General features: G+C 26.1%; 1 protein-coding gene across 1 annotated transcript; it reads right to left on the reverse strand.

Moving 5' to 3' along the window:
• Window positions 1-14,229: 14,229 nt before the first annotated feature.
• Window positions 14,230-18,170, reverse strand: LOC137824255 (ribosome biogenesis protein NOP53). The gene is made up of 12 exons (XM_068629811.1): window positions 17,886-18,170; window positions 16,844-17,016; window positions 16,620-16,656; window positions 16,503-16,528; window positions 16,304-16,384; window positions 16,100-16,210; window positions 15,864-15,955; window positions 15,400-15,519; window positions 15,199-15,321; window positions 14,902-14,968; window positions 14,733-14,806; window positions 14,230-14,428 (listed from the first exon to the last, which is right to left on the reverse strand). Exons 1-12 carry the CDS (start codon window positions 18,052-18,054, stop codon window positions 14,422-14,424), a joined length of 1,080 nt encoding a protein of 359 aa, XP_068485912.1. The 5' UTR covers window positions 18,055-18,170; the 3' UTR covers window positions 14,230-14,421.
• Between the last annotated feature and the right edge of the window lie 1,010 nt (window positions 18,171-19,180).

The following is a 19,180-nucleotide window of genomic DNA, read 5'->3' on the forward strand; positions in this document are numbered from 1 at the left end:
AGTTTTTTTTTTAATTAAAAGATATTTTTTTAACTAGTTTAAAAGGGTTTGTTTATTATTTTTTTAATCATAATAAAAATGTATACAATAAATTTGAATTTTTAGAAAATTAATATATATATATTTTTTAAATTATGTTAGAATCGTGTTAAAATTGTCAAAAATTTAATAAATATTTTCTGAATTAAACACTTCACCGACACAAATATCAGTGTCTAATATGTTGAGTATGAAATGAAGACCAATTGGGTTGGGCTGAATATACATGTTTTAGTGAGTGGGCTTAATCATTGTGTCTCTTTATTATCTCTATTTATCTCTATTTAAAGAGAGATCATTGTACTTGTAATTGGGTGCAACAGGATATAATGTAAACCTAATAGTTGCCCGTGTGGATGTAGGTTGCAGTTGACGACCGAACCACGTTAAATCTTGTGTCGTTTATTTTTACAGTTAATTCGTGATTATGTGTTGTTTCCGCGTACGTTTTTCCCATCACAATATGTATATACGAGATAGACATACTATTTAAGAGAAGTATACGAATTTTATAGGATAATCGAAGTGCGTCTTCATTTTTATATTTATAAACTATTGGAATAAATATATTAGCCTCCTACTGTAGTCCCAACGCCTAAGTACAATACTCTTTTTTTTTTAATTTCTAAAATTGTTTTCTTCTGCTTTTTAAATTTATGTCGAATATTCAGTTGTTGTCTGCCCTTCGTCTTTGCCTTCTTCAATAATGCCCTTTGCTTCAGTTTATTTGTTTTTTTTTTACATTTAAATAATTAAGTGCAGGAAAAAAAGTGTACTAAACCCAAAAACAGAGAGTGAGAGAGAGAGAGAGGAGATTCTTTTCCAATTGTTGAAGCCAATGGGGAAGAAGATGGTGATTATTTTTTCCCCATTGTTTTACAAAGTTAACTTGCTACTACAACTACTACTATAAATGAACTAATCTAGTGAGACAAAGTAACAACTTACATTATTTATTCAGAATAATACTATACATTTAGGAAGAGTAATTATAGTTTCTATTCAATTTAAAGATAATTATTCCATGAAATCAAGTTATACGACTCCATAAGTATGCTTAAAAAACCTCACTCTCTAACACTATTTCAAATTCAAATAAACAATACTTTGAATATTATATTACATTTGTTGCATTAGTTATAAGTAATGAAATAAAAATATCTGTATTTTCTAATGTCACGCACGTGTATCTTTATAGAACCTAATTTTGAAACAGTGCATTATAAAACAATAAAATATTGTTTTTAAATATTTAATGTAATTATATATATCGAAATTCAAAATTATTAATTAAACAGAAACGATTCGGGCTAGTTAACAAGTTCCCCTCGTAATTAAATATATATTTTTTTAGTTATGGAATGAATAATAAGTTTGTGTTAAATTTGTTTATTTTAATTTTATTTGTCACATTCATGAATCAGTAGCATATAGGTTATTAGTCCATTTATTTCAATTTATAATGTATGACGTCAATTCGAATATATGATTAGAATTAAGAAGGAGAATGGAGGGTAAAGTGTTTTTCCATTTGTAACTATGGCAGCATACACAAATTGTAATTAAATTTAATCAAGTGTGTTTAAGTTTTTAGCTAACCTCACTTTTTAATGAATGAAAAAATGCATTCATAATATAATTGATTTTGTATATTTACTAGCAGTAAATAAATAATATAATATTATAAACTAAATAAACTATATATAACTTGTATTTTGATATCATTTATTTTAATTACAACTTAACGAATCTATATTAAAATAAATTTACATTTTCATTCGTTTCTTTTAATATTTTAATTTGAAATAAGATATTATTATTGAAGCAATAGTATTTTTTTCATGTCATCGGAAATTCAAAATAAAATTAAAAAATATATTAGAAACCATCTTGTATTTCAATATTTTAATCAAAATTAAAATAACCCTTTTAATAATATCTCGAAAATTAATATTTTAGAAAATATTCTCTAAAAATTATTGCATCAATTATAATACCTTATTTTAGTACTGAGGTTTCCTTTCCAAATTTAGTATCTTATAACTTTTTAGTGTTAAGTTAAAAATATCATTGAAAATGATTGATTATATTTATTAGCAGAAAAAAACTGGTGACATACTAAGAAAAATCATTACATCAATAGTAATATTTTATTTCTGTAACTAAAATATCCAAATAAAAATAAATTTTAAATTTTATAATAGAAAAAACAATTAATACGAGGTGAAAAGATATAAGAGATTAAGAGTATTAAAAGTATAAATTAATTAGTATTTATTTGATTTTATTATATTATTTTTTTACTAGTGTTAAATGCACATACTTTTTTATTTTACACATATTTATATTTATATTTTTTTAAAATATATTTTTAAAGACTTTTATCTTATAAGATAAAAGTGTGAATTTATTAATAGGTAATTATGTTTAATATATATTTGAGATGGTTTTTGAATTTAAATGGAATATAATAGTTGTATTTTAAATTAGGGGTGAGAATAGAATTTGGGGTGGTATTTATAGTAAATAATTAGGTTAAGGTTGTTGAGCTTTAGACTTAAATTAACAGAGGTGATTTTTGTAAATTGGAGGTGGTGTAAGTAGAAATTATAAGGTTATTAACTAGAGTAAAATGAATTATTTATTCTCCTCTCTATTTCATCTTCTCTCTAAAACCCATGGACTTAGCCAATGGGCTTTTTCCCATGGCAATATTCTTACCTCTATTATGAAATTATTGGCTATAAGATAGTTGTCAACAAGCATATAATACAAATTGTGAAGTATAGCCTATGGTAAGTTTTTCAATTCTCTTTTATCTTTCTAGCCTTGCATACATGTTTGGATTGTGGAGAGAAATGAATTTTTGTTGACTTTTAGATTATGGTAGGATGTTTGATGGTTAACATTCCAAGCTTATACGTGATCAAGGAAATATTAAAGTACTTTTAGCTTCATCATCTTCTTCAACTTATAAATACCTTGAGTATAATGAATCCAAAATTAGGAAACTAACTTTGTTCTAAATTTCATGTTAGGTTATGAGTGAATTAGTGCATTTAGATTGTAAAAATGAGATTGTATGTGAAATTAAGTGGTATTATAGTTCAATTCGATTGAGTATAACAAGATTTCAATATAATACTCTAGTATAGTGAGTCACAAATTTGATCAAAAAGTACCTTGAGTTGTCTTAATCATAGTTTGGTATTTTAGTTGGTGAAATTGGAGTCAAACTAGTTTAAATAGATTCTAACTTGGACAAAAAACAAAAATTGAAGTTTTTTTTTTTTTTTGTGTAGTTCACTTGACAATTTTAAATTTGTTCAATTATTCTTAATTTTGCTCAACCATTTTCATTTCGCTTAGCAAAATTTAGCTTTGTAACTCAAAATCAAGTTTTTCCCTTTTAGAGACATTCCATTGAGCACTTTGATGTCCACCAATGGAATGTGACACATTCGCTTAACGAATGTCTAGTTGTTCAAAAAAATTGGCTTACAAAAAGTTCCATATTTTCTCTTTGAAGTGTCTTCATTCAATGGTTTATAATTCACTTAACAAATTCAAGGCAGTGAAATTGAAATTTTAGTGATTAACCCAATAAAATAAGAATTCACTCAATAAATTCACCTCCAAACATCAACATGACAAGTATAAATAGTCTCAAGCAAATTCTCTTTCACATAATAGAGTTGAGTGAATTCCTTATTGCTCAAGGCATAAGGATCACAAACTAATTTTTTCACCATTATTGCTTTCGTGTCATTCTTTTCCTTCCTTTTTACCATCTTCTCCCAATCAAGTCATTATTTTCGGTGATTCGTTCTCCTATTTCATTTTTCTTCCTCTATCTAGTGCAAAATGAAACTTTCTAAGAAAATAGAGTTCTTAAAATGTGAGACCTTCACAACTGAAATTCTTGCCTAAAATAGGTGTACACTGCAAGAAAATCATCAAATAAAAATAAATTTTAGAGATAAAAAACAATTACTTACTATATTGGCTAAATTAGATACTATTTTGGACACTAAAAAAATTATTGGTATCTAATTAACTACCAAGGTTTTAACTACCAACTTTAGAATCTAAATAATTTATAGTTAAAACCTTAGTAGTTAATTAGATATACATGTATAAACTATTTATCAATAATAAAAATTAATTTAGATACCAATAACTTTTTAGTCTCTAAAATAATATCTAATTTAGTCAATATAACAACTAATTATTTTTTGTCTCTAAAATTTGTTTCTATTTAATGATTTTCTAATAGTGGTATTTTTTGAATTACTTTATTTGAGTTTTGTTTAAATTTTTATATTCTCTTTATTAAAATATAAGTTATAATAGATTGAGATTTTTGAGCTTGATTTATGCTTTCATGAATTATTTAAGAAATAAAATTATAAAGTATACTTGTTAAAGTTCTTATCACTTAAAGTATTCAAGTAATCGTAATTGAATAACTTTGAAATATAAATCTTGTAAGACTTATAATTGTTGGAGATTCCTGACATAAATAGAAAATACGCATATCAAAATATTTGCAGTTTTCATATTTGAGTTAACTATTAGACCAACATGATGATAAAATAACAATTAAAGAAATTTTAGCAACACACTTACTTCATGAGTTAAATTATACTATTTTATTTACATTGAAATATGATTTACATATTACCTTTTATGTACTAGAATTTGAAATATATTATCATAGGGCAATTTACTTTTATTTCTTTTAATACTCACTAAATATATCTCTAGTCTAGAGTTATGTATTCCATAAAATTGGTTCATAAATAATTAGTATAGTTTTAAAAAATGAATCAGAACTTGAAGTTTTGGATGCAACTCCTGAAGTTGCTTAGTTTTATCTTCTATTTCGGTTTTTTTTTTATAGATTTTCTTGAAGTTGATGAACATAATAAAGTTGTTGTAGTAGGTCCTTTCACTTTTGTAATATAGTAACATAATTTTGTTGTATTAACTCGTTCAAATCAAATATATCTATGCATAACATTACCAATATTATATAAATATTTTTTATCTTAAATTTTATTATTCACACACTAAAAAAAAAAAATCATATTAATAATGATAAAATTTATTATATATAATGTCATTTATCACCATCATTGTATATGTGACTGTCTCACACCATCATAAATCTTACTGCCAAAAAGTGTAAAGTAGTGGTACCACTTTAATTGCCACAATATTTTCATTTAATATAATATAAAACAACAATAACTTAAACCAACAAATAATATTGTTTGAAATTATTTTAATTTTTTTTATTAAAAAACACTTAATTAATGTATTTAATATAACATATGAGTACAAGGTCGTGAGAAAATTAAGTATATATGAAATAAGATTTTTTAGGAGTTGATTTTCATTAAATTATTAATAGAATAAGATTTTGGAAAAACTTTTTTTATAATATTGGTTTTGGAACAAAGAATATGTAATTCTGTTTAGTCTTCTAGGTTTAGTTAAAGGTCTTCTTTATTAAACCTTCTACATGTAATAGGATTCGAACATCCCTCAAGTGTTTATATGATTTTATTTATTATTTTTTAATAAAAAATAATGTAAAATTATAAATAATAAAAGATTAATATATGTTTTTAATTAGGAAATGTATTGATAAGATATTCATCCTTAATCTTAATCATATAAATTAAGTATATAAATTAAGTGTGTATGTTCTAATTTTAGAACATCAATTAAGTGTGTATCTATATACTTCTTTTTTTGGCTTATGCAACTTAAGTCGTCTTTCTTATTTTTGTTCTCTTTATTCACATAAAGGTTTTTCACTTCCCACAGTCACTCTCTAAGAAGCCAACACCACCCTCATAACAAAACCCTTATGTCGTGAAACAAATAAATGTTCTATATTCACTTTCTACATGAATTATATAAAGAAATTGTCCTTTTGTATTGTATTTGAGTCAAACATAAAATATTCAATATCAATTTTAGAAATCAATTCATATGATATATTCATTTTCTAGATCGATTGATAATTAATATAGAATTTTTTCCACTCTTCAAATCGAACATAGTTATACAATCGTTGTAATAATCAATATAAAAAGTAATTTAAAAAAATGATTATCAGTAATTATATATTTGATTGACAAATTTTCAATTTTCACGTATTTTACCACCTAGATTTATTTTTTCTTTACATTGTGCCGTCCTATTTCTTAAATGTTTAGCATTTTACCATTATATTATTAAAAAACCACGTTGCTTTATAAAAAAAAAATTGTGATAGAATGTTGACTTTTTAAAGGTTTTGAATTGATAAATATAATAAATAAACTTGCAAGAAAAAAATTTGGATCACGTGAAACGATAATAGTTAAATAGTAACACATATTTTTAAGCCACGATAAATAAAATCAAATTTAAGACTCATTCAAATCTCACATTTAAAAGGCAAACTCTTGAAGCTATTTCAGGTTTTAGATGTTTGCATGAATCATGAGTGCTGCTTTCCTTGCAAAAGTGTTTTAGCAATCCATTCAAAATGAGGATCATTGATTTCTAAAATTGTGAAACCAAATTATTTTCCATCACATTCAATTATGGAATCAAACTTATGCCATATAAAGGTACAATTAGAATGTGTAAATTAGTTTTCATGGGAAGAAAAATTTGGATGGTTGGAGCTCTAAGCAAGGGATGAGATTGAGATTCAGTTGACTGTTGTTGTCAAGTTCATCTAGTAGTGTAGTTGATATCATCTACTGAATAATAAGTCTAAAAATTATCTTTTTGTTTATGTCGTATTTATAGTATGTAGTGTTTTAATATGATTTACAAAATATCTTGATGGTTATTTACGTGGTTCAATTAAATGTTTGGTCTTGGGTTACTTTTAAGTTACATTCTGATTTTTTTCCTATTCTAACTGATGTATTGATCTATTGGTTTGTATGAGGTTGGTTAAGTGATATAATTTTGTCAGGTAGTTCTAGAGTTAGTGTTGTGAGGGTTGTCAGAATCTGTATAAGAGTTGGATCATCCTGAAGTGATTCATATTTAATTTATTGTTGATAAAAAAAAATTATGTGGTTCAATTCTATTTTGTATTAGCTAAATTAATGTATTATGAGTTTTTATTATGTATTTATTTTGTTTAGATGTTTTTTTACTCATAAGTATAGTAAGTGGAGGAGATACATATTTAATCTAAGTGGTAGAATTTTGTTAATTTTTTCTATAAAAGGATTAGAATACTCAATATTTTCATTTATTCTATTCTTTCTACTCATAAAAGAAAGATAAAAAGAGTTTAAATTGTCAAAAAAAATTCAATATATGAGAAAAAATTCTGATACTAAATTTAACGAGTGCATGGAGCATGTGTAGCTTTTTGGTTTATGTCCCTACTTAGTGTGTAACGAATGATGAAAAGGCACTAAGTAGTTGTTCCTTCCTTTGAGGGCATTAAGGAGATGATGAAATGGTCACCACTTTTTTAAATGGTGAGAACTATTATTGCTATCACTCCTTAGTTTATTGTATTTCTCTTCATCTTCTTCCTCATACCATATATGCATCTTCGTCTCATCTTTTAAGAAGAACAAAAAAACACTACATTTACCATATATGCATTTTTAATTTTTAATACTTTCCTAGACTCAATCAATTTTCACAAACTAGTATTTTAAGCCCTACCTCAAACAAGATAAATATATATTTTTCATATAATTAAAATGTTTAATAAATATATTTAGATATATAAATTATATTTTAATATATATAATGAGAGAGAGATATTTGTTTTAACATTACAAGAAAGTCATGAAACAGAAACCAATTTTATAGACAATAAATAATTAGTTGTTATACTAATTAAATTAGAGATCATTTTAGAGACTAAAATTTTTGTTGGTTTCTAAATTAATTTCTATTATGGTTTAATAGTTTATAAATTGGTATCTAATTAGCTACCAAGGTTTTAACTACCAATTATTTATATTCTAAATTTGGCAGCAAAAATCTTGATAGCTAATTAGATACCAATTTAGAAATATTTAACAATAATAGAAACTAATTTTTTTTTTTTTTTAAGTCTTTAAAATGATATATAATTTAGTTACTATAGCAACTAATTATTTTTTATCTCTAAAATTGGTTTTTATTTACTGATTTTCTTGTAGTGTAATTATTTACATTAAAAAAATACTAAATTCAAAATAAAAGAAAATTCATATATAACTGATTAAAAATGATAAATAAATTTTTATCAATAAAAAATAATAAATAAATAGAGATCACGAGAAATGATAAACCATTATAAATACCAAATTTATCATAGATAGATGATTGAAAAGATTAAATAAATTTAAGAATAATATGTGAAATCAACATTTAAAAGAGGAGAAGATAAATATTGAAACATCTAATTGAAAGAGATAGAATAATATTTAAATTAGTTGATTTAAGAATAATTATTACCAAGAAATTTAATTTACATGCAAAATTTTCCTCACTTGACAATTAAATATTATCTAAACATGAATATATAAATTAGGAATGATATAGAATTAAGTGTAAAAAGAAAATATTGGATGAATAAATATACCCTAAAGTTTGGTGGAAGGTAGAGGTAGGATAAGGGTGAGGCCTATGAAAATAAGAGTGTGCAGGGTACTAAATCGGGTAGGTAGCCCTTGCTTGGGAATTAATGTTCCCTCAAAAGGGCAATAGTGATTGAAATGACTCATTGCACAAAATTAGAAATATCACAATTCTAAAGAAACATAAATTGCAATTACATATATAACACTGTATACTATAATATATAACAATAAACAATCATTCATTCTATTCTATTGCTCTATCCAATTATGGGAACCCTAACTATCATATATTTAACATTCTCTTCTCATTCTTTCGTGGACGTCTCAGCTACGATTTTTCTAGCGTGCCAAACACTACTTAACTTCATTCATACATTTTATTTACTTTAGTAAGACATGGTTCAAAATTAAGTTTAAGAAATATTTTAATCCTATACACACAAAATATGATATAAATGATTTTCTATTTTTTTTTAAAAAGTAGTAAAATAAAACTTTTTATATAGTTTCTCATATATATATATTAAACTAATTTATTTATTTAAGACACGTTTGGACACTAAATTTAAACACCTTCATGATTAAGATTTGAACTTTGATTTATTATATTATAAGAAACTAGTTTCTTCGACTAGTTATTAATTAATTATTGAAAAAATACTTCCAATCATTAATGAAAAGGTGTTATTAGACTATCGAGGAGAGAAAAAAAAAGTACTTAATCCATATAAATCAATCTATAAACAATTACGTTAATAATTAATTTTGTATATTCATAATTACAATTTCTCCTAATGATATTTAAATTTAGTAGGAAATTTGTTTCGATATCAATCTGTTGGTATAATATCAGTAGATTCAATCATAATATTATATTAGAGTTTGAAAAATACTTCTAAAAGAATAAAGAGTGAATGTTGTATTGAAATTTACATTGACATCGAATACTAATCGATATGAGATTATGTTCAGACATCGAATACTGATCGATATGAGATTATTGAACATACTGAAACAAGTTCTAAGGGTTATTTTTATAATCACTTTTTCATTTTCATACACAATATCAATATTTTAACTTTAAATTTATTAAGATAACATCATTAAAGTCAATCATCGTAACTATTGTTCGTTTAGAGTTTGGAACTCCATATGTTTTATTCTTAAAAGACGTTTAAGATTATTAATATTAACTGTTTTTTGTTTAGCTATAAAATAACTATAATTTTTTATTATTATAACCAAACTTTTTACAAGAATGGAGTTATTAGTTTTTATCAATTCAAAAATTATATAAATAATAAGTTAGATATGTTGAAAGACAAGTGTAACAAACCTTCTATAGTTTGACTATTTAAGAAATGGTGTAACCAAACTAATAAAGGGAATGACAAAACTCTCAAAGTGCCCCATTGCACTCTTTCACGTGACAACTAAACTTAATAAAGAGAAATACATTTAATATATTTTTTTTTTAAAAATGGAACTAAAAGTATAATTTTAATAATAACAATCGAACCAATTTGAGAATAAATAAAGAGTTGGATGAAGTAAATTATTAAATCTTATACAATTAAATAAATTTTACATATATTTTGTGTCCTCTCCTGTGACATAAAATTGTTTTTTAATTTTATCCAAATTTTATATCATACCGGTGCTTGTTTGTAGTATGAAAATGATTAAAATGAGTTTTTAAGTGAAATTGATTCAATTTGAGGTTCCACTTCATTCATTCGTAGATATCAGATCGCAATCAAAATAACAACGAATTTTTGAAAGAAACTATTAATCTTAAAAAAATTAACAATAATTTCATATACAAAATATCAATTCCAATTATATTTATATTACAAATATCTAAATAATCTAAGAATTTGAACAAAAGAAAAAAAAAATCAGTTTTATGTTATAATACAGAAAAAAAAAATTTAATTCATTAAATAATTGGTAGTATATTCCTAACTTCACAATTTCCAAGCTATTATTGAGGTAGTAATTAATGATTAAGTTATGTGTGGGCTAATAATAATAGTTATAGTGTTAGTTGAGAATGTGATGTAGAAAGATGAGAAAGAAAAAAAAATGATTAAATTTTTGAAAGAGATTGAGAAGTGAGAAAAGGGATTTGAAGAAGAGATAGATGCGAAATGGATTAACAACAACAACGACTAATGAGAATACATTCTAAGATTTGGGAAATCCGAATCTATGGAAAATAGATAGCATTTCATCTAAATTTGACCCATCAAATTATATTAAAGGATTCTTAACATCTTATTCTTCACTACATCATATTCTAATTAAATCTTCTGCATTATTAATCAACTTATAGCCACACAATTAAATTATATATATATATTTTAACAAGCTAAGTATTAGTAATTCTTCAAAATAATAACTAATATTGTTCATAACCTTCACTCCAAAATTTACTAGATGGGATCTAAAATTCAATCAATTGTAAGTATTATAATTCATACAAAATATTTTAACTTTTCAAAATAATCAAAGAATATATATGATAGATAATTTTTTAAGACAACATTATACGTCTTTCCTAAATTTAGTATAGAAATTAGTATTTTGTATTAGTTTTTTCAAATTTCTTATCAATATAATTAATATAATAACTAACTTTTTTTTTTAAAATTAATTTTTATTTAATGATTTTTTAATAGTGTATATAACCCTTTATAGCCTTCTGACTAGAAGTTTGTCAAATTTACAGTGAGAAAAACATTCGAGAAAAAAGAAAAAATATGTATGTAGAGATAAAATATTCATTAGCAAAATTTAAGTCGTCAACCATTTTATATATATATATATATATATAACGTAAATTTGATCACTGACAAGGCTAGTAAGTGAATTTTAATCCTTAATTTATCAAAAAAAGTAAATAGAATATTTAATTTTAAATTAAAAGTATTTATAATTTAATAATAATAAATGCACTTGTTTTTATAATAAAAAATATAAAATAAGATAACATTTGTTTAAAATATAAAAAAAATATATATGACATGTGTATATAGTTAAACTTCTACATAAAACTAATTAATTAATTATATATAACTGAAATAAATAAATAAAATCCAGAGGCCAAACCCACATCTATGCATACTTCTGTCTCTGATTTAGGTCAGGTTTTAATCAGCTAATTGTTGTCTTTTTGCTTTGAGATACATCGTTTTAATGAAATTTGATCTTAAGATCATATATTATTTTTATTAGTAGGGTAAATTAATTTATTTTTGGTTAATAAAAAAATAATAAATTGTGAGATTATAATCATATAAATCTAATTTTGCATTTTGTATTACTGTCCATAATTAGTTCTTAAATGAGACCACTATTTGAGTGTTGTAATAGAGATTATGGGGATGTTTTGGGGTATAGAAATTTGGTTTGATAAAAGTAATGGGCATTAAAATTGTGAGTTTATTATGATAATAATAATTAATATTAATCCAGAGTAGTGGAGGTTTGATTCCTGATCCCGTGATGCATTGTCTAGAATAAAATCAATGGAAGATTTAATATAAAATGTTATTTGGAATAAAAGTACTAATAGTAATGAGGGAAGTAACCCTAGAAAGATTCCACGCCAACAAACATCATAATAATCTATCATTCCATAACCAATTACTTCCCTACTTTTCAAAACCCAATTTCACAAACTCACAAAATTAATCATTCATCACTCACTATGCATGCATCTCCACTTTTTCAACATACATCGCCAAAACCAGAAAACCAAAAGCCCTCTTATATATATATATATATATATATATATATATATATATATGTAATTGTAGTGTTATCTAAGGAGTATATCCCATATAGCTTTCTTACTTAACAAATAATTTTATATTTACACGTGATTTTGGATTATGAAAACTATAAAATTGTTTCTATATCAGTGCAAGAAAACATTTATGTGATGCTGATTATAATATAACAGTTATTAACAACCAACACAGTTTATCTCTATAATACTATGACTTTATAATTATCATAATTATTATCCAAAATATGATATTTAGAACTGTAATAGTTATCTTTCAAAATAAATGTTTTATTTCATTCTTAACCTTTCTCTTTCTCAATGTTTATTTTTCTCTAACCTTTTGAAAATATACATTTTGAAAATATACAAACTTTTCTTTAATTCTTTTTTCGTATTTTTTCTTTCACTTTTGATTTTGTTCCCTCGTTCACTGGAACTCTTCTCATTATGTGCAAATCTTTCTTACTTTGTGCAAATCCTTCCTTCTCACCTCTCATTGCAAACCTCTTTTCTCACTCTCATTAGAAACCCTTCACAATCTCACCACAAACCCCTCTTCTCACTCTCATCGTAAATCTCTATTCTCACTCTCACTGCAAAGCCTTCTCACTGTTCTCAGTCTCATCGCAAACCATCTAACATGTCTCACCTCATTATCATAGTACCGAGGTGCGAAACTCTTTTCACGGTAATTGTTATTTTTGGCCGCCATTATCGACGACAATTGTTGGATCATCGTCCTCCTTGCAACGAGTTCGTTGTTTCATTGTCATAACAATCCTATTTTTTGCTTTGGTATCATATTTCTTGTGTATTTTCCATTGTCTGTAATAATCTATGTCGAATAATATTTTGAAATGTTTGATTGAATATCGAATGATAAATATAATTTATATTTTCATTATCTATAATAACTTATATTGAATATGATTTTGAAATATTGGATTGATCATATATTGTTATATACAATTTTGAGAGATTGACTAAAATGCATGGGTAAAGTATTACATGAGTATTGACAAAATAAATTGTGAAATGCATTGCTAAATTTTTCATACAAAACTAAGAGATTTATGCTGAAAATTCATATTCAATAGATGAAGATATAATTAATTATATTGTAAATATTTATGTATTTACTTTAAATAATAATTAAGTTAAAAATATAATCAATAGATTATTGACGTTTAATTTTTTTTAATATTTATGTGTTTCTTTATTATAGTAAAATAAATAATTTAAATAACAAACAATAATTATACTAATAAGAAATAAATGTATTTAACTTTCTATCTACTTTTATTCATATTATCTAATTTAAACAATTTTATTTTCCAGGTTTTTTTCCATTATTTTTTCACTTTTTTCATTTCTCATCTTCTAATAGTATAAATATATGTAACTCTCACAGTACCATTATGATATTAAAAGACGTCAATACCAAAAATAAAGGTTTGTTGTCTTAATCAAAGAAACACATTAATAACAACACTCTAATAGAGTGATACTATTATTAATGCATTACTATTCATAAATATATTATCAGAACACATAAATATAATACAATCACTTTCACGATAAATGAACTGACAATTATACAAAATTGAATATATTAATTTCAGTCTTTTGTTTTGTTGGGAAACACAAGCAGTAGGAATAGCATAGTGATTACCATTCATTCCATGCAGTGAAAAAATAATCTCCCTCTCGAGTGGTTCATGACCATTGAGAAGATTGCCCATACTCAACATTTCTCCAAGATAGGTTAAGGACGTGACTAAAATCATTAAATAACAGGTGAAGAAATTCTTAAATACTATTATAAAGATGCATAATGAAGTTTGTTCTAATACATGTAAACATTTCACTTTCTAAATATAAAAAAATACACAAAATTTGTCAAAATTAAGCCAAACAGTGGACAGAGATGATCTTCCTTAAGAATTTTGGAGTTGACACAAGGTGTAGCTGATACAGGGAAGTCTAATTCCTGTACAATGAATAAACATAATAACATCAGAAGCTTTGCATGCATAATGTCTCAAAACACATGAATTATTAACTTTGTTTAAAAAAATGCAGTGGTCCATCATAATCAAATTCCAAATGAAAAATTGTGCAGCAATTTCTTCGGTAAAATCATATAAACCCACAATGCAGAAATAAGTAAAGGGTAAGACAAGTCAGAAGAAAGTAGCAACACAATGCAGTGCATGATCCATATTTATCCAAAAACAAAATGCAAATCCTTCCACCAAATCTGTTTGACAAAATAACAGAAGCTTGAAACTAACCTTCTTTTTGTTGGAAGAATCAATCCTCTCTTTTCTAGGCTTTTGTATCGATCCTTTATAAGGGTGCAGCAGCCCTAGATAACCAACAAACATGGGAAAATTTACTTGCATGTTCACCAAAACTGAGATACCAAAACAATCAAAATCAGAGCAAAGATGACAAGTCAACCTTAAGCTTCCGAATTGATCCAGTAATTTCTTCACTTAATAAAACTTGAACAGGTGCAGGCTCAAATCTGTTATGACAATGGAATTTATAAACAACATTCATAAAAGTAAGGAACCGTATTTAAGGTACACGTTAAAAAGAAATTCCACAAAAACTTAACTCTAAATTTTACTTGAACAAAACTACAAATGGAGTTAATAATGGTTTACTAAAATGTTGAATAGCAGTTAACAACTCACTCATCCCCTGAACTATGGGAAGAGAAGTAAATTAAGATAAACACAAAAGACTACTTACTTGTGCTTTCCTATGCGAGGTGGGCGTGTCTTTAACATCTCCTGTTTAGCAACTTTTCGCCTAAGATGTTTCTTCTTCTTTTCCTCCTCTTCTTGCTCAATTTCCTGAATAATGTCGGGTATGCTGTAACCAGAAAACAAAATATGCTTAAAAAAACGTTTTTTTGTTGTGGCACAGTGTGAAAAAGAGGGATGATATTACCTATCAATTTCCTTTGACAACTCCTTTATCTTCTTAGCTTCTGCTTCTTTTTTAAGTTGTTCTTTCCGCCTAGCTCTCTTATTCAACACAACTTTGGTCACTCTTTTTTTTTTAATAGGCCTGTCCAATGATTATTCAAACAATCAGACGACCATAAATTATTGGTTCAGAAAATAAAAAACTACAACTATTATTGGGTGCAAACACACTATGTAGATATAATACAGTATTCAAAAATGGAGATTGTGTAAGAAATCAATAGCATTTAGACAGTGTATACCAAAAATAGCATCGTGTAATAAGCATCAAAGAAACTTCATTAACATTAGCAAGAGAAACTATTGAGAACATGTTAAGGATCAAAGGTAATGTATATTGTCAAAAGGAATATGGAGAAAAATATGTGGTTCATAAACAATATTTAAACAAAGGCAGTCCAATTAATTAAAATTTAAGATACTAACTTTTTCTCTGATGCAGAATCTTCATTTTCATCCTCATTTTCAGGATTACTATCATCATCGTCATCCCCATCATCCACATCAAGAAAATACATCTGACAAAAAAGTAGATTGTTGACAAAGTAGAACCAATCACATAATCCATACAAACTCAAGTACCTCTATAAAGCATAATAAATGTGAAAAACATTTTCAACTCACATAATTATATAAATATAAATAAAGAGAACGAGACTCACATCTTCTTCAGCAATAGCTTCTCCAGGAACAGTTAATGGCACAGGTTCAGGCCCCAATTCTTTTTTGTAGACTTTTTGCATTTCTTCCGCAACAGCAGAAGCTAATGTGTCCTGGTTTAACAGTAAAATTTAAAATTTCCATCAAGATGCATGACAAAAAGAAAAAAAAAATGACAGGGGAATGTGCATTTATTCTGAAACTACCTGATGACTTTCATATGAGGGATTGAAAGAACAGCCTGGAGGATCAACTTCTACTGCTGGAATGAGAGTAGGCTTTGATACCTGTTAAGAAGGTAGCCATCAAATTATCAACTACAGCACTGAAAGTACAGAAGATATAGAATGTAATATGAATATGAAATCCATATATTGTTAGAATCACCACTGCTTGAAAATATACCTTTTTCACTTGCTTGTTGTCCTCACCTGCATGATGATATCAAATAAAACCGTGTTTAACATCCATAATTAACACAAAAAGTAACCAAAACTTTAAATGAACAAACGTAGAAGGTACCTTTCTCATTCCATAGATCAAACATGGTAGAATCATCCTGGAAAATATATTAGAAACAAGAAATATCAATAAAACAAATTCAACATAGGGTTTGAGGTGAAGAGCAAAAAAAAATAACCCCTCCTTTTTGTTCACATAGGTTTGCACTTTGTAGCCGACCATTTCAAACATGGCCAGCTCCTACAACTATTCATCCTTTCTGCATTAATGGGCAACATACTGACCTTGGTACCATCTTGAATGACCTCTTTCACATTAGAGACCGTTTTGCGGTTTTTAGAACACTTCTTCAGAATAGAAGATGGCACTGGCTTAACAAACTGGTTTTTCTGTAGCAGGCTATCACAGCGCAGCACTTTCTCCCTGTGCTTCTCAATCTTCCTCTTCACCGCAAGATCTAGAAGTGTAATCACATCATTAAATTAGGCAAACCCAATGTATCCAAGGATGAAAAAAACTATATGTTGTAAACCCCCTCAGGCGAAAAAAATACAGGTTTTCTATAACAAACACCCAAGCAGAAGCATTATAACATAAATCCTCTTTACATAAATATGGTGATATGTATGGTTTTTAATTTCTTTTTAACAAGAAATTACCAAGAAATATGTCAAATGTATGCTATTTTAAAAATCACAGTCATCCCCATCATGTCCAAGTTAATAGGACCACTATGGGCTGAAAAACTCTTCATCTACAATGCATACCAAAAAATCAAACTTGAAACCACAATGATAGAAAAATCCCGCCAATTAATCCATATTCAGTGGTGTCAACGTTAGACTTTAAATTAAAACGAAAATTCTAGCAATTACTTATGTCAAGCTAAAAATTTAATTTGGTGCAAGAAAGGGAGAAAAAACTAACTCTTGGGGAAACAAACACAACACCCATACAACCGACATGTTTCAGATATCTTCACATCTTACCGTATATGTAGCTACTGGTGCTGCAGTAAATTAATAAATTATCTTATGTGACCTTAAAGCCCAAACACCACGTCCTATAGTGTATACTATAATGAAACCTCAATTTCCAACAAAATTGAAAAAAAAAAAAGAGCATATTATAATACACAATTTTATGCAAATCATGGTAAAACACTACTAATTATAATCTTTCATCTTCTAATTTTTTTGTTTTGCATAATTTATAAGGGAACACTCACATCAAAACTAGTTATAAAGAAGACGATTTTCAGATACAGGCCAATAGGTACGATAAAAAAAAGCATGCCCAGAAAAGAGAACCTGAGAAAGAAATTACCTTTGGACTTGTCTTCATAAAAGAGGGAATCACTAGAAAGGGCTTGGAGAGAGCCACCAGAAAGAGCGTCCTTCGTTGATTTCTCGAAGAAATCTTCGATCTCTTCGGTGCTGATGTTAGCCCTCCACGCCTTCTTACCCTTCCTTGACCCTTTTGCTTTCTTCCCCATTCTCAACCCAGCAACGCAATGGCTTCACTTCACTTCACGTTTTTGCCGGTGAATTTCAAAGACCAGGGTTTTCGGAAAAAATCACGAATTCACAATGCTGCCGGTGGCGGCAGAAACACAGCGAGGTTTATGTAGTTAACTTGGTTTGCATAGGATGTTGTCGGGCTCTTTTATTTGGGCCTAAAAATAAGCCCAGCCCAATATGATAACCTGCTGTATCTGTCACATAATTTATCTCTCCTAAATAGTAATAATAATAATACTAATAATAACAATATATAATTATAGAAAATAGGAAAAATATATTTAGAAAGGTAAATATATATTATGAATAAATAAATTAAAAGGGTAAGTATATATTTTAAAAAAATAAGTACCTATGAGAAAAGGTGAATTCAATTATGCCTTGGAATTACTATTATGCAGTGTCATCAAACCATAAATGATATTGAGTTATACTATGATGAAGGAAAGCAAGTTTTTTTCCTCATAAACCACTTCCATATCATTTTTATAAATATTATTTGTTTAATCATACTTTTGTTTATCTTATCTAAACTGATATCTAATCTTATCTTATCATTTATAATAACTAACCTTATATTATATCATTTAGATTTAACCACTAATCTACTTTTATGAGTTTAACTATCTGATTTGAAGAATTATTGTTTTACTTTATATATATACACACATACAGTGTGTGTTGATAATTTTTATATTTTATATTTTTTAAAAATATTGAAATCCTATAAAGAAAAACAAAGATGAAAAGATATATTAAAATAAATAAGTGGTCAAAAAATTTAAAAAAATATTCTTAGAAGTACCCTGATTGAAAAATAGCTTATAAATAATCACTCTAATTTTTATATAAAGCGATAGGTTTCTAAAAAACTTTTAAAAATACAGTTTAGAAAGTTAAAAAAATAAATTATAAATCTTGCTTTTTATTATTAAATTAGTTAGTGTGTATTACTTAAAAAAACATAGTGAAAACACTTGTTAATAATAAGAGAAATTTATTGATAAAAAAATCCATAAATTATATTTTGTTGTCCTTTGATTTTTAAAATTTCTCTATCATTCTTGGTACGTGAATCTTAATATTCAAACCAATATTGTA

The sequence above is a fragment of the Phaseolus vulgaris genome, chromosome 8 (genome assembly GCF_000499845.2).
Source record: "Phaseolus vulgaris cultivar G19833 chromosome 8, P. vulgaris v2.0, whole genome shotgun sequence".
In the NCBI taxonomy this organism is placed as follows: domain Eukaryota; kingdom Viridiplantae; phylum Streptophyta; class Magnoliopsida; order Fabales; family Fabaceae; genus Phaseolus; species Phaseolus vulgaris.